Source organism: Copadichromis virginalis, linkage group LG3 (assembly GCF_057382275.1).
Source record: "Copadichromis virginalis isolate Kocher_CV1m ecotype Utaka linkage group LG3, C_Virginalis_male_GT1.1, whole genome shotgun sequence".
In the NCBI taxonomy this organism is placed as follows: Eukaryota; Metazoa; Chordata; class Actinopteri; order Cichliformes; family Cichlidae; genus Copadichromis; species Copadichromis virginalis.
Window position 1 is genome coordinate 49,684,059 of NC_140620.1, and position 27,054 is coordinate 49,711,112.

Consider the following 27,054-nt stretch of genomic DNA (forward strand, 5'->3'; position numbering starts at 1 on the left):
AAAGTGTTTTTTCTAGTGTCAATTATATCGTCAGTTATATCTTTATCACAAATTTTCAAATGTATATCGTGATAAATAGTTGTGGTCATATCGCCCTGCTCTAGGTCCAACCTGTACATTCAGATCACCTTTTTTGCAACACACACAGGTATCAGCACTTCAGTCTTATACTCAGTATAACAACCCAAAATGGACAAACCTCAAAGTATGTGTGATATACATGCTCAGATACACTATTCCTAAGCATTGCACATTTCCCTCCATTAAACCCTTTTACACACACACACGAAAAAAGTGATTTTTTTCAAGTATGATTCAAAATATGAAATACTGAAGACCTCAGCATGAGCAAATCCACCGATTGGCCACATGCATGTCTGAAACCCTCTCCGAAACATTCTGCATTTCAGCCATCGCATGAATTCAACCTTGGAAAGAGAGACTACTCAAGGATAAGATGACAAAAATAAATTTATCTCCAGCCCATCTCTGTATATCCAAACAACTTCTGCAATCTTTCCATTACCCAGCTGCTCCAACAGCTTCATCTACATCTTCCACAGCTGATGCAACTTTTCTAACTGTTACACAAAAGCAAGGCTGCACTTTGTCTTCCAACCAGGTTAATTACAAACTACAATTGATTTTTCATTTTTGTTTTTGTTTTTTGCTTGAACCAATTTAAATTTCATAAAATGTAAACTTGTAGACTTTGTTATCCTAAAATAACTCACCTATTTTCAACCTTTTGTTGCATTTAGCCATGTTCATTGTACGGTGGAAAAAGACCACAGAGAGGATTTATGGATGTAATGAAACTTTGCAACCTTTTTTGCTTTGAAATCATTAATGACATTTTCTGTTTATGTTAACTTAAATAAACTGGAAAGCATCTTTTCTCTTACCCACAGCTTAAGATCAGATATTTTGATACTGAATTATTCACGAAGCTGACTTTGTCTACTTACCAAAACCCTAAAGATTTCAAATCAAGTTTTTCACTTCAGTGAATATTTGCATCTATTGCCCGACCTAATCTTACAACAAAAACATCAGAGACTTGGCTCTCTGATACACTGTTATACATTGTTGCCAGATTAAAGATTAAAAACACCATTTACCTCTCAGTGGAGAAAAAGGCACATGTTTTGAGCTGCATGTATATGTTGGATTAGACTCATCGTGTTAATTTTTAATTGAGGAGAGAAAATTGCACATTTAAATGTGCTGTGAAATGTGTGAATGATGACAGCAACAGGAAATCCAAATTACAAAAAAAAAATAAAAATCTTGTGCTTGTCTAATTCAACTATTAATTGGTTTTATAACATGTTAGCCATTTTTAGTGTTTATAAAATGCTAAATGTTATTATGCTGGCACATAAATAAAAAAAATATAGAGGTTTCCATTTATCAATGTAACATTGTACAAAGTTTAACAGGAATGTTTTGATGGTCGTCTCAGCAGTTACTGATCACAGTCACATGGATTGAGGGGGTTTAAATTGTTTTCTTATTAATGAATAAAATGCAAGTTGTCATAATTGGATTAAAAATACATTTCATCTGTTTCACCGCGGTTTAATAAAAACGTGTGAGGCGCACATGCAAACACACAGCGCTATAAGAGCCCGTATAGCGCTTTACTAGTCCCTAAGGACCCCAAAGCGCTTTACACATCCTGTCATCCACACACACACACACACACACACACGTACGTGATGGCAAGCTACATTGTAGCCACAGCCACCCTGGGGCGCACTGACAGAGACGAGGCTGCCGGAGACTGGCGCCACCGGGCCCTCTGGCCACCACCAGTAGGCAACAGGTGAAGTGTCTTGCCCAAGGACACAACGACCGAGACCGTCCAAGCCGGGGCTCGAACCAGCAACCTTCCGATTACGAGACAAACTGCCAACTTTTGAGCCACGATCGCCCCACATCGTTTACATCTTTCTCTTTGTTCTGCAAGTGGGAAATAAACTCCCAGGCTTGTGTTTCTCCCTCACCAGCAGCAGTAATGCACTTGTGTTTCTGTGTATGGGCTGCAGTGTTATGAAAGGTGGATAGCACTACCTTAACAAGTGCAAGTTGTTGTGACAAAACTGCTATAAGCCAACAACAACTGGCCCCTTCTGACACAGGCAGAGTGTGTTTTCAGTCGGAAAGCCAAGAAATAAAGAGCAACATAAACCATGTAATCAGCCAGAAAGGTCACACAGGCTAAGTGTCCAAGACTAAGCGCACCACTTCTTAGCTGTGGCACTCTGCAGCAACTGAGTACACACTCGCTCTCTTTCAGCTTTAAATGCATCACACCATTAATCTAAACTACCCTGAGTAGTTTTAGACAGGCTCTTACCATGCCAGCCACCAATACACAGAGTAGAATTCAATTTATATCCGAGCTGTGAAAGAATCAATCCCCATGCCAAAATGTTCATTAGTTCCCGAGTTTCCTCATCAGCTCAACTAGCCAAACAACAGCTAGAAAAGCAAATTAAACCAGGAAAAACATGCACAAAGTTGGAACCCTTTGGAGCGCACTTGGCCGAATGTCCTACCTTAACCCCTCTCACTCTGAACTCAGCCAGAGCTCGGCTCATCTTGGAAGCTGCTGTGTTCAGGTCCTTTCCGCTGGCGATGACTTTCACTAGTAATGAGTCATAGTGTGGAGAAATGACGGCACCCTGGAAGGCTGAGGCGCTGTCCAGACGGATGCCCATGCCCTCGCCGCTTCGGAAGACCTGGCAGGAAGAACACGGCACAGGTTAATATTTTTGAAGGAAAATGTCTGTCATTTCACAAGAGAGACATTTAATATAGAAAAAAGGTCATTATTGATAGTCTGTTATCAATATATAATACATTTTCTGTACACTCAGGACAAATTCTCAATTTCTGCAATTTCTGATTTGTTCATTAACAATAAACAAATGTGCAAAACAATATATGCACAGTATTTTTGTGGATTTCATTACATTGGATTTTTCTGCAGTTGGCAAGATAATACACTTGGATAATTTGCCAATACAAGATTTAGTGTTCTCATTAGGGATATTATTGTTTTACCCTGCAAGGTCTAGTAATGCTACTGAATGCATTTCCCCCCCCAGCTATTCCTCTTCGATATATTTTACAGGAAGCACTAACATTTGTGTTATTTCTGCTATTGAAACTGCTATTAACTGGTTGTATTTTCACTACTTTGGAAACAGACAATACTGGTATATGTCCCTGCAATCACTGTTTGAGCTGGGATCAATGACCAGTGCAGGCACATCTATTCAGACCCTGAAAAAAAGCATATTAAGGAGCCAGGCAGAAAAAGTATCCTGGTGTCTCAGTGCACTGAAATGTAACAGTGTGTTAGATTCAAATGAAGCCTTTCAAGCTTAGTCACATGTCTCTCATCACTCCCTCATTTAAAATATAAAAGTTAACTTTAAAAGACCAAAAGCTAAAACATTCTGCTCCTTCTGACAGGGCTGTCATTTAAACAACAGACATTGAAGCATCACATCTACCAGGTGCCTAAAACCTCAGCATAACGTAACATACACTGAAAATAATGGAGGCCAGATATACAAGAAGAGGAAAATAACGAGATGAGAGTGAAGAAAACGAGCATGAGATGAGTGAGAAAGGCTGAACTGTTCCAAACCACTTGGCAAGAGAGCAGAGAGGAAGGCGAAGTGAAGAGGAGAATGAGGAGTGTCCAACACTACAGCATATGGAGCCCCTCGAGGGCTGGAGGAGAAAGAGGAGTCGAAATTATAATTATAACAATGTTTTGCCACACTGGTGATCTGCTGCTAATATTAACAGATGAAGTGCAGAGCTGTCAACATTCATAATAACATTTTTTCATTAATCATTTGCACCACAACTCGACATTTCATCTAGTATGACCCCTCTCCTGTGAAACAACTCGCTGCCACATTAAAAAAAACAAAACTAAATAAATTTGTGATAATGTTTTTAAAAAAAAAAAAATTTTAAAAAAAAGTCAAGCCAAGCCTCATCTCTGTTTTTCATGGGAAGTGGAAAATCAGAGCAGCAATTTAATGTGCAAACACATAAATACAGAACATAATGAAAAACTTGAAAGTCAGTATTTAGTATGACCATCTTTATTCAACATGGCCTGAGCTCTTAGGCAGCTTTTAGTCAAAGTTCTCCAGGCTTCTTAAAGGACATTCAGAACTCTTCGTAGGCTGTGGCTCCCTTTTCTTCTGTTCTCTGTCCAGAGACTAATGTTGAGGCTCTGCGGTGGTCGACCCATGACTGATGGCATTTAAATAATAATGTAATATGTATACTTTATTGATCCCTGTGGGGAAAATCCTCTCTGCATTTAACCTTTCTAGACTATATTGCATGGTGGAACATCTGACCCCCACTATGTCTTAAAGATGGCTGTAGACCCTCACTGATGTGCCTCCCTCCTGACCTACTCCATATATGCCGATGATGATTTCAACCAAATCTTTCAAATTTGGATTCCTCGCTCCATAAGACCTGTTGCCACTAATTTTTAGTCTTCTCCACAGCCACACTTCCACCGAGACAATTTCTGAGGCTTCACTGAACAGCAGAAGGATAAACTAACGGGCCTGATGCAGCTCTCAGATCCTGTGTCAGGTCTGTGGCGTGTCCATTTCTCAAGGATGTGACTTTTAGATACTCTTCATCTGCTGTAGATAGTTTGTTTTAGGCCTGGCACGTCTTACTTTGTCTTCTATTTGTCTGGTTTGTCTGTTCAAATGTGCCATTTTTTAGGCAAATTGTTCTTTGGGAATCACCCTGTTGGTGCAAAAATACTATTTTATGCATTAAAAAACTATTGGCTATAGCAATTTTTACAGATTTGACTAAAGAAATGGGAACAAATCATGTGTATCCAAGGACAGAATTTCACATTGGCTCTTTATTAAATTGTAGTATGCATAAACACAAGACCTGTTCATCCCATGAACAAGGTTCCAGTGTTACGTGGATAAACAGAAAACTAAAAATTCAAAGAAAAACTTTGAAAGGCCTTCGGAAAATTTGAGCACTGTTCACTTACAAAAAAATAAAAAAATAAAAAAATCTAACGCTTCTTGGAAGCAAAATATAAAGTAACGAGGGGTGTCTCAACACATCTGTACGCCATTTCTTTACCAGTGACTTGTGGTAGAACAAAGTTAACCATTTAATCGCTGCAGAATTTGCTAAGAGGAGTGCTAACAAAGCGTTATGAGAGTTGGCACAAGAGGTGATGCAGCTAGAATAATTAGGACTGCACATTTTGGTGCAAGTATTTTTGCACTTGATGGATTTAACAGTTTAAAAAAAAAAGAAAAGAAAAAAAAAAGGACAAGTTGGCGATGATGGAAATTGTGGTTGTAGGCAGGTTCACTATAAACTGGACGGCGTCTTAGAAAGACAGACAAGAACCCACAGTATCTGTGTCAAAACTGAAAAAAAGCCAAATCAGCCCAAATGAGCACATGTAGAAGCAACATTTAAGCCAAGTTAAGTGCCGCAGCAGGGAAGTAAAAGATGTGAAACTGCAATTTAGACATCAATACATCTGATCATCAAGCTGAATACTAAATAAATACCATGAGTATTGATGCATTTTTCAATTTGAATTTAATATTTCAAAGAATGACTTATTCATTGGATGTCCTCCACCAAGGAGGAGTTTTGATTTGTTTCAACTCAACTGGAGACCAAGTGGAGAACGACTGCCTGCAGAGAGCAATATCCTATTTCAAGGATCTCCCCTTTGATATGGGGCTGGTCATCAGCACTTCAAGTGTTGCTCAAGTAGATCTCAAATGTTTAGACTTTTATTTTACAATTTACAAGCTACTCTGCACATATTAGACCAAGTTTCAACCATGCTTGTGTAAAAAGTTGATCAAATCTTCTCAATAGTGCCTGATAAATTAAGACGTGGAATATCTACGGTCTCACTGAACTCTGTCACACACACACAAACACACACACTCTCTGACTCACTCACTGGCCTGCACCAGTTACCAGTCACTTTGTGGAGCATTGGACTGCCATTACCTCATAAGACTTTGTTGTTACACTTTCTCTTACCGTACACTACTAAATCTCCATTTGCACTATTTGCCTATTTGCACTACTCTGCCTGGTTTACACTCAATGTCACTTACCCATTATATTGTATATTGTATAGCTTTCTTGTTATATGTAAAATTGTATTTATTTAAATTTTTACTTTTTAATTATTTTACTTGCATTTTTAATCACTTTTATATTTAAATATATTCAAATGTTCATTTGCTATTTATCTAGGGATTGAGAGTAACGCAATTTCTATTCTCTGTATGTCCTGTACATGTGGCAGAATCGACAAATAAAGTTGACTTTGACTTGACTACTTGAAATTGTCCAATCTCTACAGTGTTGTTTGCATTGTTTACCCCCCCCAAATAAAAAATAAAAAAAGTGAGTGGTAAATGAAATATTTTACTGAAGCACAAAAAGCAGGAACAGTGATGTTTTCTGCTAATTGAAATGACAAAGAAAGTCAGAAATAAAGCAAACCCAAATATATCTTAGGTTTCTTTTTCTGCTGCTCACAAAGAGAAAAAAGAAAACCATCCCACAGTTCTGTTGATGGGCTGTACTCTGCCAACTGTGGCTTATCGGTATTGCCAATGGGGCTCTAGGGCAGTTTGTTTCCACAGTCATCTTGAGGCCGTTGCCAGCTCTCATCTGTGCAAATACCCCTGGGAAAATCTACAATCTGTTTACTTTTCCACTACTCATTAAATCTTTCCTTATTGTGGACTGGCTATATTTTAAAATTGTTCTGTCATCCTATAAAGCTGCAGGCCAAGCATACACACACACACACACACACACAAGACAAATGCAGTTGTTTGCACTGAGTGCTATGTTCAAGTGACTGGCTGTCTGATAACTGTCCAGGTTTTTCTTGCACGCTGTTATTTAATATCAAAAAGCTAGATCTCCCAGAGGCAAGTAAAGCGCTTAGCATTGCTTATGCTCAAACTGATGCTGCTTTTTGATTTATTCAGGCTATAGTCTTCACAGAGGTTCACTGGGCATCTGGGCCTGTTTCAGCAACACCCCACTGCATAATGAGAACGGTACTTGGCAAACTCTTTTATACAGAGGTTGAAAAGATGAAAAGGAGGGAGACGGATCAGTAATTAGCTCGAAGCCAATTCTGTTCCTGACATCCTGGCTTTGTTGTTGGCATGCACCTCAAAGTTTCTGAAACTATTAGGGCCACCGAACAGCGATACAGTCTCACATTTGGATCAACATGTGCTGATGAACCTGATCTCAGGATGACCACGGACATCTCCAAGGAGGAGGCACAGGAGGGCACCACCACTGAAATCACACTGGATTAAATCTAAAAGCAGGATCTGATGATTTGACAGCTATATGTAGGAGCAGCCCGTAACAGTGCCTGGTGCACTGTGCAAGATACGGAGCACGTGGAGTTTTCTTCAAGGACAATGTTGCTTATTCAGCAAGACAATCCCAAAACACATTCAACACATATTACAATACCATGGCTGCAATGCAAGAGTGCTGCAGACTGCTCACCCACATAAACATTTTGATGAATTAAGGACCAAAACCACTGAACTGTTAAGTAGCCGAAATCTTGTGCACATGGAATAAAAAAAAAATTAAAAAAATGTATTTTCAAACTACAGCTATGACTCAAACACAGAGGTGATGCAGCTCTGATAACTAGGACTGCAAATACTCCATATGCATGTTACAATGTTTTTGCTGCTACAGTATATCAATATGATCAAGAGTAGAAGGAGTAATTTTCTGCAAAGTGAGACTCATGACATGTAGTGACAATACAAGTGATTCATAAGAAATCTGGCACAAGAAAAGATTTATCTGTAGCTACCGAGTACCAACAAAGAGCACCAGTCCAAACAGAAGTTAAAACCCATTTTTAAACATTCCTGGAATAGAAAAAGGGAAGACATGAGTCTAAGAAGACTTCAAAAAAACTTAAAAATTAACACACACACTGAAATAGGTTGTGTCATAATATGGCTCAGTAGTATGTATGCACTCAACGTCTGAGCACACTCCTGGTGAGAGTGTGTCCTGGGATCTCTCCTCCCAGACCTGGATCAGAGAATCAGAGAGCTCTAACAGTCTGCAGTGATTTTTAATATCAGGTCCACTGATACAATACGTTGTATAGGCTAATTCTTGGGTTCCCCTTAGAGGTACATGAGAGCCAGTCAGTGACATCAATGTAATCATCCAGGAGCTGCCTATACACGCTGACCATATTTCTGCGCACCACAAGCCAAAGCCTTTGAACCGGCATAAGCTCCAATTTTATCCTGGTACCTAACAGCACGCAGGCTACCGTCCTTGATCCTCCAAGTATATGCTTCCCCAGGCTCTCTCTAACCCTCTGTCAAAACCAGTCATGCTGGATGATAACACGACTTTAGCCACACTCTGCTTCTTCAGACTCCTTCACATCTATCATACATGCTCAGTGTGAATCCGCTCTGATCTCCGAAGAGAACGAGGCACCTGTAGTGAGCCTGCCAGTTTTGGCGTTTTCTGGCAAATTCAGAACTAAGATCCCACAACAGGATGCCGGGCCCTCACGCCACCTCATGGAGTCCAGTTCTCATAGTGTGGTCAGAAACATGCTGGGACCCTCTGTTCCTCCTCACAAAGAGGAGCAGATACTGGCCATCCTGCTGAGTCGTCTCGCTCTCTCTCATAATGTAAGAGTCCATCTCACAGCATCTCTTCCACACTCTTGAGACACATCAAAACTCCTTGCAACACCACATACGGATGTGCCATCCTGGACGAAACGCCACCAGGAGGGAAAAGGAGGGCAACGGTCTGGTCAGCACCTGCAACAAAATTCCCTTTTCGGATACTGTCAATTTAATTTGTACCAAAGTAGGTCAAATCCCCAACAGATTGTCATCAAATCCAGATTGGATATCAAAGTGGAAGTTAGATTAAAAACAGTTTTGCCTCACATGCAAACCTACACACTTTGCCTGTGTTCATTTTCTCCAGTTCAGACACGTAACCTCACAGCATTATACCACATATTTGTCATAACAATCTTGCCATACAGCTGCAGCCTCCTGCAACACTGAAGACTGCCTGCACAGTCTCACTTAACTGGACCCACACAAAGAAACACTGATGTATTTAATAAAAGATTTATGTTTGAATACATAAATCTTTGCTACAGGCTTTAAAATATGCTGGACAGCAATAAGAAATGCGGCTATAAAAACACATTCATGCAGAGAAATCTGATACCAATATTGTTTTGAAATAGATTTTTTTTTAACTGTAAACAACTCTACGCTGCCTGTGTCAGGAGACTAATCAAATGGGCAGGAAGACAGATGCTTACCGTTACACTTTACTGAACAAATATATATACATGGGATATGTAGTTGGACTGGAAGCCAAACAACTCAGTGGATATTGGAACCAGTCAGACAAGTAGTTTAAATGGGAAAATACAAATGGGAGAGGAGGAGGGGGGGGGGGGGGGGGGGGGGGGGGGGGAGGAAATATAAATTCCAGGACACTATCAGAAACAAAACATTTCCACTCTGCGCCCCCCCACCCCCTTCCCAAATTAAACCAGTGTAGTGGCATTTCTATATTTACTTTTGTCTGCTATCTGTTAACGAGGGCTTGTGAACTCTCGCGCTGTGCCTTTGTCAATATATGAAGACGCAGTATGTGATCACTGCATTGACGGTGGCTTCAAGCATTTAAATATCAGCAGAATTTTGCCAAAGCAAAATGCCACAGAGACCATCCACTCGCTCAGCATGGGCTCGAACAAAAACAGCATCTCTAAAGATTTTGCAGCCAGAAAAAGAAAAAGTATGAGAGACTATACAGGCAGATTTGAATGGAAGGCCAAGTACCACATAAATAACTAGAAAAAATGTGCATTTCCTGCGAAAATGCAGTGTGGATGCCTTAACGCTGCAGATGTCTGCTGAAAAAAGCTGAAAAAGTTGGAAAAAAAAAAAAAAAAAAAAAAAAAAAAAAAAAAAGCTGCCCTGAGCAGGATTTGAACCTGGACCTCCTGGTCAAAGGGCAGCTATTTAGCTCACTGAGCCAAACACTTTCTCACAAAGAAGAGGTGGAGAGATTGACAATTGTGCTGAAATGAGCAGAAGCTGCTGAGAATTGTGCTGATAAGAGGTGGAAAGGCTGAAAATTTATCAGAAGAGGTGAATAAGCAGAATTTGGGTAAAAAAAGAGGTGAAAATTCTGCTGAAAAGAGTTCAATCAGCAGAATTTCTGGTCAAAAGTCATAACACACATCATCAGAAATAGCAGAATTTTTTAAAGTTTAAACATAGTATTTCTGCTAAAACTTAGTATTTATACTAAATAATATTTTTTTCCTGCCAAATCATAGCATTTGTGCTGGAACACAGAAAGTTCTGCCAAATCATACAATTTGTACTAAAACCTTATTTATGATTTAGCAGAAACACTGGGACTTGGTAGAAATACTATGATTTACATGAAATACTTTGACTTAGCAGAAGTACTACAATCTAGGAAAAAAGTACTACAGCATAGCAGAAATTCTATCATTGAGCAGAATTACTAGGATTTAGAAGAAATACTAAGATTTGGCACAAACACTGATGTGGCTCAAGAACCTTTATTGTGCATTTATACTACGATTTGGAAGAAATACTATACTTTGGCACAAATACTATGATTTGGAAGAAATACTATGTTTTAGCACAAATACTATGATTTGGCTCAAATACTATAACTATCCTCGGTCAGAAGGAGAGGCTGACATCCAGGGATTAGATTACCACAGGTGGAGTTTATTGCAGTCAGATGGATGGTACAGGGAGGTATGGCATACAGTAGGAGGATGTGGAGAGGTGATATGGTGTGGTTTCTATGATTAAGAACAGGGTATGCATTACAACATGCATACAGATTAAAGATTAAGAAAACTGGCAACAAATTCCTCCACTACAAATCAGTCTGATGCCACTTTTTACAGGGTTCCCGTTTACTAAGGCGCTACCCAAAAGGCGCCACAAGAGGGCACTCCAACACAAGAGATGACCTATTTACACTGATGCACTTAGTAAACAGCCCCTACTTAGCCACTACATAATACAGTGATAATACAGTATACAAATTCACACAAATACTATGATTTGGCAGAAATACTATGACTGAGTAGTAATACTATAACATAACAGATTTCCTAAAAAAAACTATGAAATTGCAGTAATTCTATGACTTGGCAGAGATACTATGTTTTAGCACAAATACTATAACAACGCAGAAATACTATGACTTAGTAGTAATACTATAACATAACAGTTCAATGTTCTTGCACAAATACCACAATATGGCAGAAATACTATGTTTTAGCACAGATACTGTGATTTGGTATAAATACTATGATTTGGCACACATACTATATTCCGCAGATACACAATAACATAACAGATATTCTACGACTTAGTAGTAATACTATAACATAACAGAATTATTAATTGGGCACAAATACCACGATTTGGCAAAAATACCATGATTCGGCACAAATACGATGACATGGCAAAAATACTATGATTGGGTACAAATACTATGATTTGGCAATAATACTGCATTTTAACACAACTACTGAGATTTGATTGAAATACTCTGATTTGGCAGAAATACTCTGATTTGGCAGAAATACTCTGATTTGGCAGAAATACTCTGATTTGGCAGAAGTACTCTCTTTTGGTAGAAATTCCTGCTAAAAGGTAGTATTTCTGCGTTTTAGCAGAAATACTGTAATTTGGCACAAATACTATGATTTGGCAGAAATACTATGACTTAGTAGTAATACTATAACATAACAGATTTCCTAAAAAAAACTATGAAATTGCATTAATTCTATGACTTGGCAGAGATACTACGTTTTAGCACAAATACTATAACAACGGAGAAATACTATGACTTAGTAGTAATACTATAACATAACAGTTCAATGTTCTCCCACAAATACCACAATATGGCAGAAATACTATGTTTTAGCACAGATACTGTGATTTGGTATAAATACTATGATTTGGCACACATACTATATTTCGCAGATACACTATAACATAACAGATATTCTACGACTTAGTAGTAATACTATAACATAACAGAATTATTAATTGGGCACAAATACCACGATTTGGCAAAAATACTATGATTGGGTACAAATACTATGATTTGGCAATAATACTGCATTTTAACACAACTACTGAGATTTGATTGAAATACTATGATTTAGAAGAAATACTATTACTCCATACAAATACGATGCTTTGGCACAAATACTATGTTTTGGCAGAAATACTATGACTTAGTAGTAATACTATAACATAACAGATTTCCTAAAAAAAACTATGAAATTGCATTAATTCTATGACTTGGCAGAGATAGTAGTAATACTATAACATAACAGAATTATTAATTGGGCACAAATACCACGATTTGGCAAAAATACCATGATTCGGCACAAATACGATGACATGGCACAAATACTATGATTGGGTACAAATACTATGATTTGGCAATAATACTGCATTTTAACACAACTACTGAGATTTGATTGTAATACTATGATTTAGAAGAAATACTATTACTCCATACAAATACGATGCTTTGGGACAAATACTATGTTTTGGTTCCAATACTATGATGTGCAACAAATACTATGATTTGGCACAAGTACTATGCCTTAGTAGTAATACTATAACATAAGAGATATACTATGGTTTTGCAGACATACTATGTTTTTGCACAAATACCATGATTTGGCACAAATGCTATGATTTAGCAGAAATACTATGATTGGGTTCAAATACTATGATTTGGCAATAATACTTCGTTTTAACAACAACTACTGAGATTTGATTGAAATACTATGATTTAGAAGAAATACTATGACTCCATACAAATACAATGCTTTGGAACAAATACTATGATTTGGCACAAGTACTATCATTCAGTACAAATACTATGATTGGGCAGAAGTACTATGTTTCAGTACAAATACTATGATTTGGCAGGAATACTCTGATTTAGCAGAAATACTATGTTTTAACATAAATACTATCTTTTGGCAGAAATTCCTGCTAAAAAGGACTATTTCTGCTTTTTAGCAGAAATACTGTAATTTGGCATAAATACTATAATTTGGGATAAATACTATGATTTGGCACATATAATATATTCAGCACATATATTATAAAATAACAGAAATATTATGATTTGGCCTCAAAACCATGATTTTGCACAAATACCATGATTTTGCAAAAATACTATGATTTAGCAAAAATACTATGATTTAGCAGAAGTACTAAGATGTAGCAGAAGTACTTTGTTTTAGCAGAAATACTATGATTGAGGAGTAATACTTAAACATAGGAGAAATACTGATACACAGACACACATACACAGACAGTAAAGGGAACAGGAGCTGTGGAGAGTCTGGGCTTGGTATATGTAGGTCAGTTAAATTAGCTGCACCTGCTGTAGTCAGCCCTTACACACACAGACACAGAGAGAGGTGTGAGTTTTCTTCAGTGTATTTCTGACATTCAGGATTCCACTCGAACAAATGGCCATAATTTCCTAACCGTAGAGGCTAGAACGGTCATTCAGGCATCGTTTTATTCAGAAGAGATGGGGGAATCTTCAGGTCTTCATAATTCAGAGATAAAACATAAATTATTAAAGATATATGACTTGTAATACACTGTAACTGAGTAGAGGCGAAGCAAAAACTGCCTTGACTTGTGCTCAAACAACCTTTGGTAACTCTAAATCTATATGGAGCATCAAAATCATTCTTTCACCGTAAGAAACAGCAGGCTTTGGTGAACAGTCATGGAAATTTTCAGGGCTCTGTGGAAATCCATCAAAAAGATATGACGAGAGAAAAAAGTGCCTCATTTCCAGAAATTGAAATCTGATGAAATCTGAGCGAGGGACAAATTTCCTACCCTCAAACAAGTCCAACTCATTTCAGAACGGTAATAGGTGAGAAAGAAATTCTTGAATTGTGAGCGTCAGGAGTGTCTGAACATATACGGGGACAAGCCTCATGTCTTAACTTTGCTTCGTTAAGGAGATATGACAATTTGAAAATGCCTCTCATTACAGAAATCCAGCGGTGATTTTGAACAAACTCTCCATTGAGTTTATATGGAGAGTTTTCTGACTTTGTGTTACTCTGAGGAGATTTGCAAAATATCTATGAGTCCCACAACAATGATAGGGATATTTTCTGAAAGCCAGCAAAAATACCTACGTTTTGATGTATAATTTGTGGGGCTTGAGTGGAAATTGAGCGAGTAGCAAGAAGTTGTTTGGACATGAAGAGAAAATTCAAACAGTTTCACTGTCCCCTCTGAGTTAATTGCATAGCAACCATAGCAACGCATGTATTTTCTGAAAAATCACAATTTTGCAACTGAAAACTCAAAGAGGGATAAGATTAAAATGGTAGAAGATCTGAAAAAGTTGAATCATACAGGAATAGCCAAATCATTTGAGAACATTTTAAAGTTTGAATGGAGTTTCTAGGTGAAAGTATGAGGCAGTAGTTAAGTTTCAAAGACAAGAAAGTTTTAGCAGAATTGTGGAAGTTTCCCATTCATTTCAATGGGACAAATTAAAGGAAAAAAGTGTAATATTTTAAAAAGTATAATAGTAATAAACACCAAAAGTCATAGCCGGCATTAGCAGAAAGAGCAGAACAGTTTAGAGTTTGAACGGTGAAAATAGCACAAAAATTGTGGAAGTAGATCCACGGCGAAAAGTGTACGGAAACACCCGGAATAATAAAGAATAAAGAGAAACAGGAACTCAATAGTGTGGATGCCTATTAAGGCATCCACACAATTAAACCGAAGGTGGCAGCTTCTTTCAGCTCAGGGCGCTGTACAACAGGAAAAATTCTCTCACTCTTTCACCACGTCATTTTATCTCCATCTTAACTCGTTTTCTTTCATGCACACAAGACATACAAATAATTTAAGTGCTTAAATGGTTTCACACACACACACACACACACACACACACACACACACACACACACGGTTCTCTGTTGTCTTGTACACTTGTGTGGGCTGTCATCTTGTTCCTTATGCAATAATCCAGCTTTATCCTCCTGTTTTCCTTGGGATTCCTGTTAATCAGTAAATGCACATGTGCACACAAGCTAAAATGAAGGCTTTTTGCTTAATACTATCTTCCTTATAATATTTCCACAATCAAACAATGCCACTTTTCACCATCTTCCCTCCTTTTACCCTCACAATTTGTTCAGTCGTTACTGCAAACTCTGAAAGAAAGTATCCTTTAATGTGATCTCTACCTTCTTTTCCAAATGCTCAAAGTGCCTCTCTCAGATTATCCTCCACTCACTCTGAAGCATAGATCAATGGTATATTTCTCTTCAATTGCAACAATAGCTTATGTAAAGATTGTAGAGAACTGAGTCATAAAACTACAGTGCGGTTGGCACAAACAAATGAGCTGAAAAGTTTCACTTGACCAAGTCGATATGCCACCTTAAAACAGTAATAAGTGAAGAGCACGAAAAAAATGAGTCCAGAGAGCCCATTTGAACATTGATTTAAGACGTCTACACATATAACAACACATCAGTGGTTTTACTGAAATGGTTTTATCCAACTGTTGGGAGATCACAGAGTTTCAGTGTGAGAGCTTTGCAATTTATCATGTGGACAAGCTTTACACCACCGAACTCAGAGACTGGAGAAATCCCTCTCAAGCAATAACAACAAAAAGACACTTTACTATACAAAAAGAGCAAATTCATCAAACATTTGTGTTGCACAGCTCTCTTTTTTTTCAGCAATAACAATTTTAATTATAAAAAGTGCCAAAGCAGAAACATGATTTAATGTGTTTTCACTTCTTTGGTAAAGGAAACAAAGTCACAGGTTTGATCAATCGTAGCTCCCAAGCTCACATTTGCCTCCGCAGCAGGAGTGCTATGGATGTGGCCACATATATAAACACAACTGGCCGAACCTCTGCCCCTGAAGTAAAGACGGTGGGGCAAATGGCGGCTTCAAAAAAAATCTGCGTTCGCACCTGTGCATTTTTAATTGCTTAATTTTGAGTTTATAACAATGCATCGATTGTTGGAAGACATACTTACACACTAATTAAAAGTGCAACTTCTAACTTTCAAGTAAAAATACAAAATCGGCCGACTGTTCCTTTAAAATTGAAAGTAATATAAACTAATATCGGTTGGTCAGCTTCGGTTGGTCAGCTTCCCGCTGTTGACAATACTGTGTTTTTAAAGACGTGGTACATTGCAGCAGGGGAGTGTAAAGTGCAGAAACAGACGTGAAATGACTTTGATTTTGGGCCTTAGTTTCAAACAAACAACTGAACAAGATCCTTGTTACCTTCAACTCATTTAGGGATTTTAACACAGAAATGGTTCAATTTCTCAGCCTCCGTAAGTGGACCCTATTCCAGATTTCACAGTTAGCTTGCTTTTGTGATAACAATGAAACCTCTTCAAAACACTCTCCAAACCATTTACCATTAAGTCTGTTTTCCCTTTTATCCACTCTACTCTCAATTCCCACTTTACAGACTCCTCAACCGAGGCTCACTCACAGCCCCTTCACCTCAAACCTTTCATCACCTTCGTCAAACTCAGTCCTGCTGCTACCTGGTTAAACTCTTTTGCATTTTGGCAGCCTAGGCTTACATATAGACTTATAAGTCAGCACGAACGCACCTGAATCTGATCTATGGAGAGGAAACATTGAGACAACACTGCCTGCCAGAAACAGACCAAAAGTGAAGGCAATATCTGAGCTCCAACTGATATCGTACCAATTAGAGTTGGAGAGGAGCAGATGGAGAGGCAGAAACACAGAGAGGTAAGGAGAGCAATGAAGGGAACGAGACAGAATAACACATGGAGTTGGGGAGAGATGAAAATGTATGTTCCATGTTAATGTTTGAAGTCAAGCTGCATGGATGAATGAAGACGGAAAGAAGTGAGACAGGGGGAAGTGAAGTAAAAACAAGGTCATTCGCCAACACCTATTTCAATACTTCAAAGAAACAAAACAAAAGACAAACATGTTTTAAGAATTGCATCGTGTGTCCAAGCATTACCAGATGAGGCCGGAGGGTCCTTCACGACCCCTAAAAAAGACCCTTTTTAATTAATTCTCTATACAAAGTTTGTGGGGAGGTCAGAAATGAACACCAACTTCAAAGGGGGGAAATAAATCCAGCTTTCAATCACTTGACACAGAAACAAACTTCACAACTTTGTCACCAGTTTTAAAGACTCGATGTCTCTAAAGCATCTTCCTACTTTTCTCTTCTTTTTGCTAAATGTGTAAGTGGGTTGACTCCCAAGGAATTTGGTGACAGTTTATGTGCAGCCCTGGAAAAATCTGGCCATCTCCTGAATTTAATTACTGATGTCCTTCATAACTGGGTGTCTCGCTGTCACAGCTTCTGCATCATGTAACTGCAACGTGCCAAATTAAAATGTGCACTTGGTATGCTGTCACAAGCCCCCCGAGCCAGTATGTTTACCACAGTTTTCAATTAAAATATTGACCTTTTATTTCACTTAAGCCTAAATTAAAGAAATTCCAAGGGAAATGTTAACTTTTGAAAGTGGGCAGATGCCATAAGCTCAGTCTCCACTGACACCATAATGACAGAAGAACCTTGAATCAAAGTGTGAAAAAAGGAAATCACACAGCATATATGCTGTTCCAGTTGAGCATAACAAGGTGACATCTTTGTATGTGGCACAGAAAGCAGATAAATCAGGGCCAGTCATGGAAATGAGTAATAGACTGTTGCCTCAGAAGGACGTCATCTCTCTCCTGCGCATTTCTTATGGTCACACATTCACTGAGAACATGCACAAGCTCTGAAAGCAATGCATTACTACCTCGATTATTTATGAACGTATGTGAAAAGAAAACCTTGGCGTTTGCCTTCAATACTGGAATACATCTAAGACGTGGAACACGTAAGGCAGCACACACAGCCAGATCCTTATTTGCTCTATCCAGACTTTTGTTCTCAAATAAATGAAAATACTAAAGCAACTATGCACCCAAGTGTAGTCAAAAAAATCCTGCCGTCTATATATTATTTACAGAGACTCAAAAAGATTCAGTCACCAATCACATACAATCAAGACATGTGATACATGTTGTTAAGACTTTGGCAGAATTTAAGCCCAACCACATGCAAAGTATGCTCACAGTCTCTTTCTGTTCCTCAGACTGTGTTGAATCATTGCCAGAAAAGTATTTTCTGCAGACCAAAACAGACTGTTCATGCTCAGGTCCAACTGAAATCAATGTATCACACACACACACGCACACACAACCTACCTGACAAACTAATAACCCAAACATAATGCCATTATGTTAATGTTATCTCAGAGGTATCAGACGGGTAACAAATTTGGCAAAAAACTTGCTACAAATTAAATTGATGGTGTTCTATGTGTATGTAGTACATCCATGTGATGCTACTGGCCTTTAGCTACAGGTGCTTTATGCTGGTCTGCTTTAATACCGAACTCCACTGACTGGAGAACTTAAATACCTATGTTGATAATAAGCGGGACCTCTCACACTTCACTATAACACAAAGGGACAAACACTAGAGGTTTATTTATTTTAAACAGAGACCTTTTCACAGAATTAATGGCTGCACTGGTTACATAAATCCGACTCGGCTGAATCATGGCTACTCTAACGACAGCAAAGCAATTTCTCCTTGCTTCAATTAAAAGTTACTCTGCATTTTCTACAGTCTTTCACAAGTTATTAGCAAAGTCTGAAACCAGGGAGACATGAACATTCTCATTTCATTAACAGAAAGTTAACTGGAGACTTTCAGTGATGCATGAAAGGAGCCTTTTGTAAAATCATTTTCTTTCACTGAAATTATTTTTGAATTTTGGGAAAGAAAAAACCTGCACTGGTCATCTCTTACATGCACGAGGATCCTTCTACTGCAAATAATCCAGTCACACTGTCAATGGAAAATCTTTTAGTGCATATTTTTCATTATCTGTGGCTGTAATCCACAGCTGCTGTACAAGTGCATGAATTTAAAGTACATCTACTCCGATACTTTATTTCACTTTTACTCCTATATTTTCAATTTCACCTTCATTTCCTGTCCTGTACAGTACAGGTTCTATTTTATACCATCTCACAAAACCATTACCTACCTCACTTTCCTCCCTGTATGTCTCCCTGGGGTATCACTGGCTTTATTTATCCTCTTTTACTTCATTTAAAATCTTTTCTTCCTTTCTTCCCTGCTCTGACTTTCAGTGTTTATTTTTCCTCCTGCCTTCCGTTTCCCTCTATTTACCACTTCACAGCAGCATCGATACATTTTTAGGCCAAGTCCAAAGATGTGTTTGTGTCCTTCATAATAAAAACATATTTATAGCCAAGTACTAACTAATTTGACAGTAAATGTTTGTGCACACTGCAGAGCACACATGCCCTGCTTTCAGATTCTTGTTGCCATTTATCAAAAGCCCATTTTTTGATACTCATACTGAACTGCTTTCTCCTTTCAATCCTCTCAGAGTGTGTGTTCCAGACGGAGGTGTAATGACCCTAATAAGCAATAGAAGACTGCTTCTTCACAGTTTTTCTTCCTTTTCATTTTCTCCCTTTTTAGCTCTGAATCTTCTGTCAATTATCACCCATTCTGCCTTGCTTCTACTCCTCAGAACACATTAATTTCCCCCTCTCTTCATATTCTCATCATCCTCCCTCTCATTTTCACCCCTTTCCTCCTTTTATTTCCTTTCTACTCCTGTGTAATTCCCATCTTCGCTCCACCCCACACACCCGTGGCCCAGCACTTCACTTCGACTGCCATCTTCCTTGCTTGAACCCTCTTCCTTCTTAATCTCTTCACAATTTCGTCCCTCCCTCCTTCATATATTCCTCTATTAAAAATTGCCATTAATCACCTAATTACATACAGTAGTAACTGTTCCATGATTCCTCACTACCATCATGAGGAGAAAATATGAAAAATAAAAATCACGCACAGCTCCTTAAAAATGTACCCATAAATGTCCACATTTTGTCCAACACCAAGCAAAAATCCAAACAAAGTGACTCCCAGCATAACCTCAGGAAGAAATACTGGGGCAGAGATGCTTGATGCCACACACACACACACACACACACACACACACCCCTCATGTAGTATTTAACATCCGTGTGACCATTAGAGTCAGTGGCAACCAGATGTCTCTGACAGCACTACAAGCTGTTTGGGGGTTTGGACGGAGGTTCAATGGACACAAACACACTTATTTGAATTACTAGCAGTTCACACTTACACAGACTTGCAGCCACAGTAGATATAAGTTGGTTCAGGAGGAGATGCAGACTTCTGCTATGAAGATGCATGTTTACACGCGTATGTACTGCATGGAAATAAATCCTCAGATCTTGCACATACAGTTTCCACCTGTCAATGCCTATGAGATTCTGAAGAGAGCTAGTGATGTCTAAGTTTATACTCAAAAAATAAAAACAAACAGTGTCTGAGGAGAATAAATTCAAACATAGTAATTCAACAGCCTAGACAAGACCCATCAAAGTTTCATCACCTCAGGGAAGCTGTTGGATTTTAGGTCCTAATGTTTAAATATGGAAATCTTGTTGAGTGTCCTCAGAAAACACCTTCAAAGTTCACATCTGTCCTGTGTGATTCCACCTTAATGTTTTCTAGTGTCTCTCTGCTTTTTACATTTAAGCAAATCTAAAGCTCAATTACAACCTGAGCATTAAGGTTGCCCTTACTTTCAACCTAAATTTTATTGCAGTTTATGCTCATAGAAGCTACATGTTGGCATGTTCTCATTCTTGGCTAAGCTGCACTGTTTGCACTGGTTTAATGGTTTATTACTGAATTGTTAGTCAAAATAACAGCATGACTTTATAGATTTAAATGGGGTCCACTGGGTCACTGTCACATGACCTCACATTTGACTCTACGAGACCTTAATATACAGAGGACTGTGGTTGTCTTAGTGACTGTAAAACAAGCCCACCCCTCCACCGCCGTGTTTCACAGTTTGTATGTAGTGTTTGTGCTGATATGCTGAATTCGATTTTCAGTAAAAAGTTCCAACTTTGTAAAGCTAAACTATGCTACATTTGCACATGTCTTTGTCATGTCTCGTCTATAATATCCTGACCATAACTTGAACCTGGTATTCAATACCGCTGCACAATCCACTTCGTATCGTCTGTCATGTCTTTATCATACAGTTAGTAATGTATAGTTATCATTATAGTATTGTTTAGTTAGTAATTAGTACCTTTTATCCCTTAATTTTACTGAAGTTTAGCACATTATTTATTTGTAATTTCTAGTTTGATATCTCTTGGAAATATATATTTTATATACTTATAATGCACCATGGGGGGCTTGGGGTGAAACAGAATTTGGGTACACTGTATACCATGTATACTGTTGTATTGACAATAAAGCTCTTGAATCTTGAATCTAAGCTGTGCTGCCATGTTCTTTTAAAGAGTAGAGGCTTTCTACTGGCCCTTCCAAAGAAGCCACACTTGTTCAGTCTTTTTCTGATTGTACCATCATGAACTTTGTAGGCTTCATTTAGCTAGTTAGAGTGAGAGGTAGGTCTTTGATTATTTTGAGCACTGCATGGTCTGACCTTGAGGTGATAATTGACTCCTATAAGATCCATGACGACTTGTTCCCACTGAATGTGTCTTTTGCAACATTGAGTAAAAGTCAAATGAAAGACTACCTCATTGTGGCTGTTTTAGTTGGACACACAACTTATCAGGATTTAAAAATCTTGCTCTGCTCAACACAGTTGGGGACCTTTATGTGAAACGCCATCATCCCCAGTCAAGGTATTTGGATTTTCTACCAGTGTGCTTTACTTTTGATTGCTAGTGCAATATTAAAGGATTTTTTTCCCTCCGTGTGCATGTGGCACTTCTTCGCCTGCGGCAGAAGCCTTAGCCACTGCTCAGGCTTGTCGAGACTTCTCTCATCTTCTTCTGGCTCACCCAAAAGTTCAAACCATCTATCAGCTTTCATCTGCGCTGCCCATCTTCCTCACTGTGACGGCGCCGAACACATCTTAAGGCTATGCCTATACCATCCTAATATCCAAGTGCTTCCTCGTCAATTCCAACTTCAACAGATCTTTGATGTACTTGTTGCTTCAATGCTACGTATTTCTTGCGCCTGCAGGATCATGCTGTTTAGGTTCATAAAGTCGGCTACATTTTTTTTTTTTTTTTAAATCTATCACATACACCGATATGTTTTTCTGTACTCTTTTACAGTAAAAAAAAAAAAAAAAGAAGAAGAAGAAAAGGAATCGTCCATGTTCAGTAGTTGTGTGAAACCGAGGGACACATGAGTAATTCAGCACATTAATCGGCCACCCCTGCGTTTCATATAAACTTCCTCTGTGTATGCAAGTATGTCCAATAAATTAAAGGCTTTCATTGAGATTTTGTTATAGAACTGTCAAAGTTACAGAAAGCAGTATTTTTTATGCAGCAAATAAAGAGTTCATTAACAACCAGAACAACAGTTAAAGGTGCTTTTTTTTTAACTCAGATTGCTACGTGGTTCAACGTCAAATTTGACATGAAATGCTACTTTTAATAACACGCAAACATTTCACCAAACAAAGAAAAAACTGCAAAATGCAGTTTCCATTGCTAAATTGCATTTAACTTTTAAAATAGTATCTGTGCACTTATTGCTTTATAAATGTTATTCACAGTGGATTTTATTTATATATTAAACACCGACAGCTGCAGACAGAGCAGTTTGTCAGCCTTTATCTGTTCTGTGTGCTTCAATACAATCAATCTCAATTTGTTCTTTTCTAAAATTATACAGTGCCACCCTGCCATGCAGCGTAGAGATAAATTTTAAAACTTTTTGCAGCAACCCAAGACAGGGAAAAAAAAAAAAAAAAAAAGAGGAAAAAAAGAAGAAAATAAACCAAAAAAACCCACATTATGATCCAAATTTTATTCCTGTAGCAACACCCAGAAATCACAAGATGATGTTCCTGGTCACAGATGCAATCAGCACCATCAGCAAACACATACAGATGACAGATTAAAAGGAAGCTGCTGTGTGCCAATAACACATTACGAAACCTTTTGCACATTTATCTTTTTAATCATGTGACAAAAACAGAGGGGGGTGGAAAATATGGCAACTGAGGAACAATGTAGAGAGAGAGAGGAGGGAGGAAAAGGCACTTTGATGGGAGAAAAATCCTGGCGCCAGTCAGTGGCAACCCTCAGCCTCCTAGTAGATACAACCTATGGTATGAATTTCAAAATCCTAGGTCACTTCCTTCAAGTTATCATGTTCACAACACTTTCAGAAGTCAACATCACTGAGATTCAAATCCATCTGTGATTTTTAGTAGATACGATTAGGGTATCAATTTCAAACTCTTAGGTCGCTTCGTTCGTGTCTACGTTGCCTGCCCGACTGCGCCTGCCCGACTGCGCCTGCCCAGCAGGGCGACGACAATACCCCAACAGCCTTCTATGGCCGAGGGACAAATATAAGATAAAATTCAATGGAAGAGAAAAATTTGATCACAGACTACTTTGTGTGGTTTCTGTCTCCATTTTCATTCTCATGTCTGCATTAGGAAATGCAACACCATAGCAACAAAGCAACAACACAATCCAAAATTCACTGGCAATCACTTCTCTCTCTTATCCTCACGCTCTCTATACAGTATAACAAAAAGCATCTGATTCTTGCTAAGCAGGTCACTTTAAACTACTTCTTCCCTCCCTACATTGCGCCATCCTGATTTTCACTCCATTTCTCCACCAGCTCCAACTTTGTTCCTACAGTCATTCAACTTTCAGCCAATTCTTAAGATGAATTCAGCTATTATTCTGTCACTTTTATATTTTATATATGCAACAATAACAACATATTCATGAAGTGGACCTACTTGTGTGTTCAAAGCATACAAATAAGAGATTAGCACTGGTTGCACTAAATGCTACAGCAAATACAAGACAAGAGCATCACCGTAGACTGCTAGCTAGTCCAAACAAGAGGAAAGAATATTAGCCCTTTCTAAGATAAGGAATCTGGTAAACAAATAGCAGCTGGTTTTATAATATTTAGAATGAGTCAACAAATTAAAACTCATCAATTCATCTGTTACAAAGAAATTATCAGATAGAAAAAGCAATACACAGACTATCCATCCCTTTTATTTCCTGAAATGCTTCCAATGTGATCGACTGTGTTATACACTGGTCTCTGTTTACCAGAAAACTGTAGGTTTGTGTACAGGCTGATATTTGTGTCATTAACTGGTTCATGTACTTGATGATCTGCTGAATGTTCATATGAATCGTCTGCTCCGTGTCTTTTTTCCCCTCACTCTCTCAAAAACACCCCACACGTCTAAAATAAAGGCCTGGTCCTGTCACCTCATGCATTGCAGACCTTCCCTTCTCATCATCCCCTCCCATCCAACACATACAGAACTCAACTGTTTTATTTTGAAGTCAAGCTGAACTAGCAAAGACTTGAAGGTCTCAAAGGCATTAAAAATACATGACAGATAGACAGAGAAAAAGAGCAAAGTTGAGGGAGGAGAGCTGTAAGGGGAATTGACAAAGAAGGCAAAGCCAGAGTGCGATGTAGCCGAGTCAAACGCAAACAGTGGGAGCTTAGGAAGCAAAAGTGGGAGTGAAGTGGGGTGAGAGCAAGAGGGAGTATCAGGAGTGCTGAGGAAAATGCCAGAGATTAAGGTAAAGCTGCTACGCAAATTTCAATTAAATGATAAAAGAAAAAAAACAAACGTGAAAGTGAAGCTTCATCGACTTAAAGTGCTCGCTGTGCATCACTCTTCAGCCCACGGTTGATCACTGGTGGACATGAGGTAACCTCATGTCTTTACCATGACATCATATTAATCAGCACTTTACTTTCAATGTTAGTGGCTTCAACTGCTGCTCATAGTTGAGTTTAATTCAGGTCACTTCATGGAGCCGACTGTTACTCAACCAGTCGTTGCTTCAAACTGCTAAATTTCATGGACTTTACATCGTCTCTGGTCACTAATCACAGCCCTCCCTGTGTGGATGCCGCTTAAGAACTAAGGTATGACAAGCCAAGGTTAAGGGAAGTGAAGTTATAATGCTAGATATTAAAAAAGGGAGGGAAAGAGGGATTATTAGTTAGCCAGTTTTATGGGAAAACATTTGGGTGGGCTGCCAGGTCCTTCGTTCAATTGGTGTAGCAGCAGCTGGTGAAAAATATAGATCAAGAGCAAAGTTCAGAAGCAGAGAACTTTTTCCAATCCTGACTCACCAAAGAACCTTCAGGGGCTTTGAGCCAAAAGACCATCTCCTAGATTTATTTTTAACACCACTTTTAAACCTGCATTGTACATACTGTGTCACAGAAAGTGAAGAAGAACATCGGTGTTCAGCAGGGAGATGCAGATAGATGCTCAAAAATAAATAAATAAATAAATAAAATAAAATAAAAAATTATTACTTTCAGCCTACAAGCGTTAACCTGAGAGAAACAAAACACTGCAGCTCCCTAACACCAGGCACAAAAGCAAATGACAGTAAAGGAACGCATCAGCAGCACAGAGCTCAACAAAAGAAAGTAGAAATCAGTTAAAGTCAAATTGCACTTAAAAAAAACAAACAAACACCAACATTAAATTAAATCATCAATTTGAGGAAACAAATTATCTTAGTTGCCTAAAACTATTCAGATATATACACAGACATTTGAATCTCTAAGCACATAAAGAGTTTGACAAATATTTGGACAGTCACAACTTTTCTGTACCTTTTCTCTGTATGACACAACATCAGATCTGAAATTAAACAGTCAACATCCAAGTGAAGTGCAGACACCAAGCATTAATTTAAGGGGTTTGAAGAAAAATATAGCAATAACCCAACTGTGGATTTACAACAAACTGCATACCCGTTCCTGTCTTTCAAATAATCTTAAATAAAATGCATAATTTTCCATCAAGTCCCGTCAGACCATGACAACTAAGGTTGGAAAGCACGGACAACAGAATAGATTTCCTCCTTTGTCATGTTTGCAGCTGCCAATCAAAAAGATGGTGGATCTTTTAGCCTTTAGTGTTATATGCAGTAGTGAACTCAAGAATAGGGAGGTTAAGATGAAGTGAGAGACTGAATGCAAAAGTGAAAGTATTCTTCAAAGTCACAATGAACTTGCTGCATTTGACTAAATTAGAGCGGGCAGTATGTCCCTGCACGCTTCACCATTCATCCAACTGCTCCTGTCTTTTGTCGCAACTGGATGCTATGCATCACATTGCCTCCACTACTTTGCTTTCGCACTGCAGGCTTAGTTGTTGCTCCTGGAGTACTTAAAAGTTGAATGGGAGGCCCCTCTTCTATGGGCTTCCAGTTTGGACTCAAAAGTAGAGATAGTGTCTGTCTCCTAAGATTTGGCTTAAAACTTAACTTTTTAATAAAGCGTACAGTTAGGGCTGGATCAGGTGACCCCGAATCCTCCCCTAGTTATGCTGCAATAGGCGTAGGCTGCTGGGGGATTCCCACGATGCACTGGGTGTTTCTTCTTCAGTCACCTTTCTCACTCACTATGTGTTAACAGACCTCTCTGCATTGAATCATACTTGTTATTAATCTCTGGCTCTCTTCCAAAGCATGTCTTTTTATCCTGTCTTCCTTTGCTCATCCCAACCAGTCACGGCAGATGGCCCCGCCCCTCCCTGAGCCTGGTTCTGCTTAAAAGGGAGTTTTTTCTTCCCACTGTCACAAGCAAGTGCTTGCTCATAGGGTTGTAGTTGGGTTTTACTCTGCATGTATTATTGTAGGGTCTACCCTGCCA

The 27,054-nt window shown here is 38.5% G+C and overlaps 1 protein-coding gene across 2 annotated transcripts in view; it reads right to left on the reverse strand.

Annotated features, from left to right (window-relative positions):
• The window catches only part of pcxb (pyruvate carboxylase b), a 318,265-nt gene that overhangs the window by 157,921 nt on the left and 133,290 nt on the right, over positions 1 to 27,054 (reverse strand). For both annotated transcript variants that reach the window (XM_085451506.1, XM_085451507.1), the window contains exon 12: positions 2,565 to 2,747. In XM_085451506.1, coding sequence (XP_085307632.1) covers positions 2,565 to 2,747 — 183 coding nt within the window. The remainder of the gene's footprint in view (positions 1 to 2,564; positions 2,748 to 27,054) is intronic.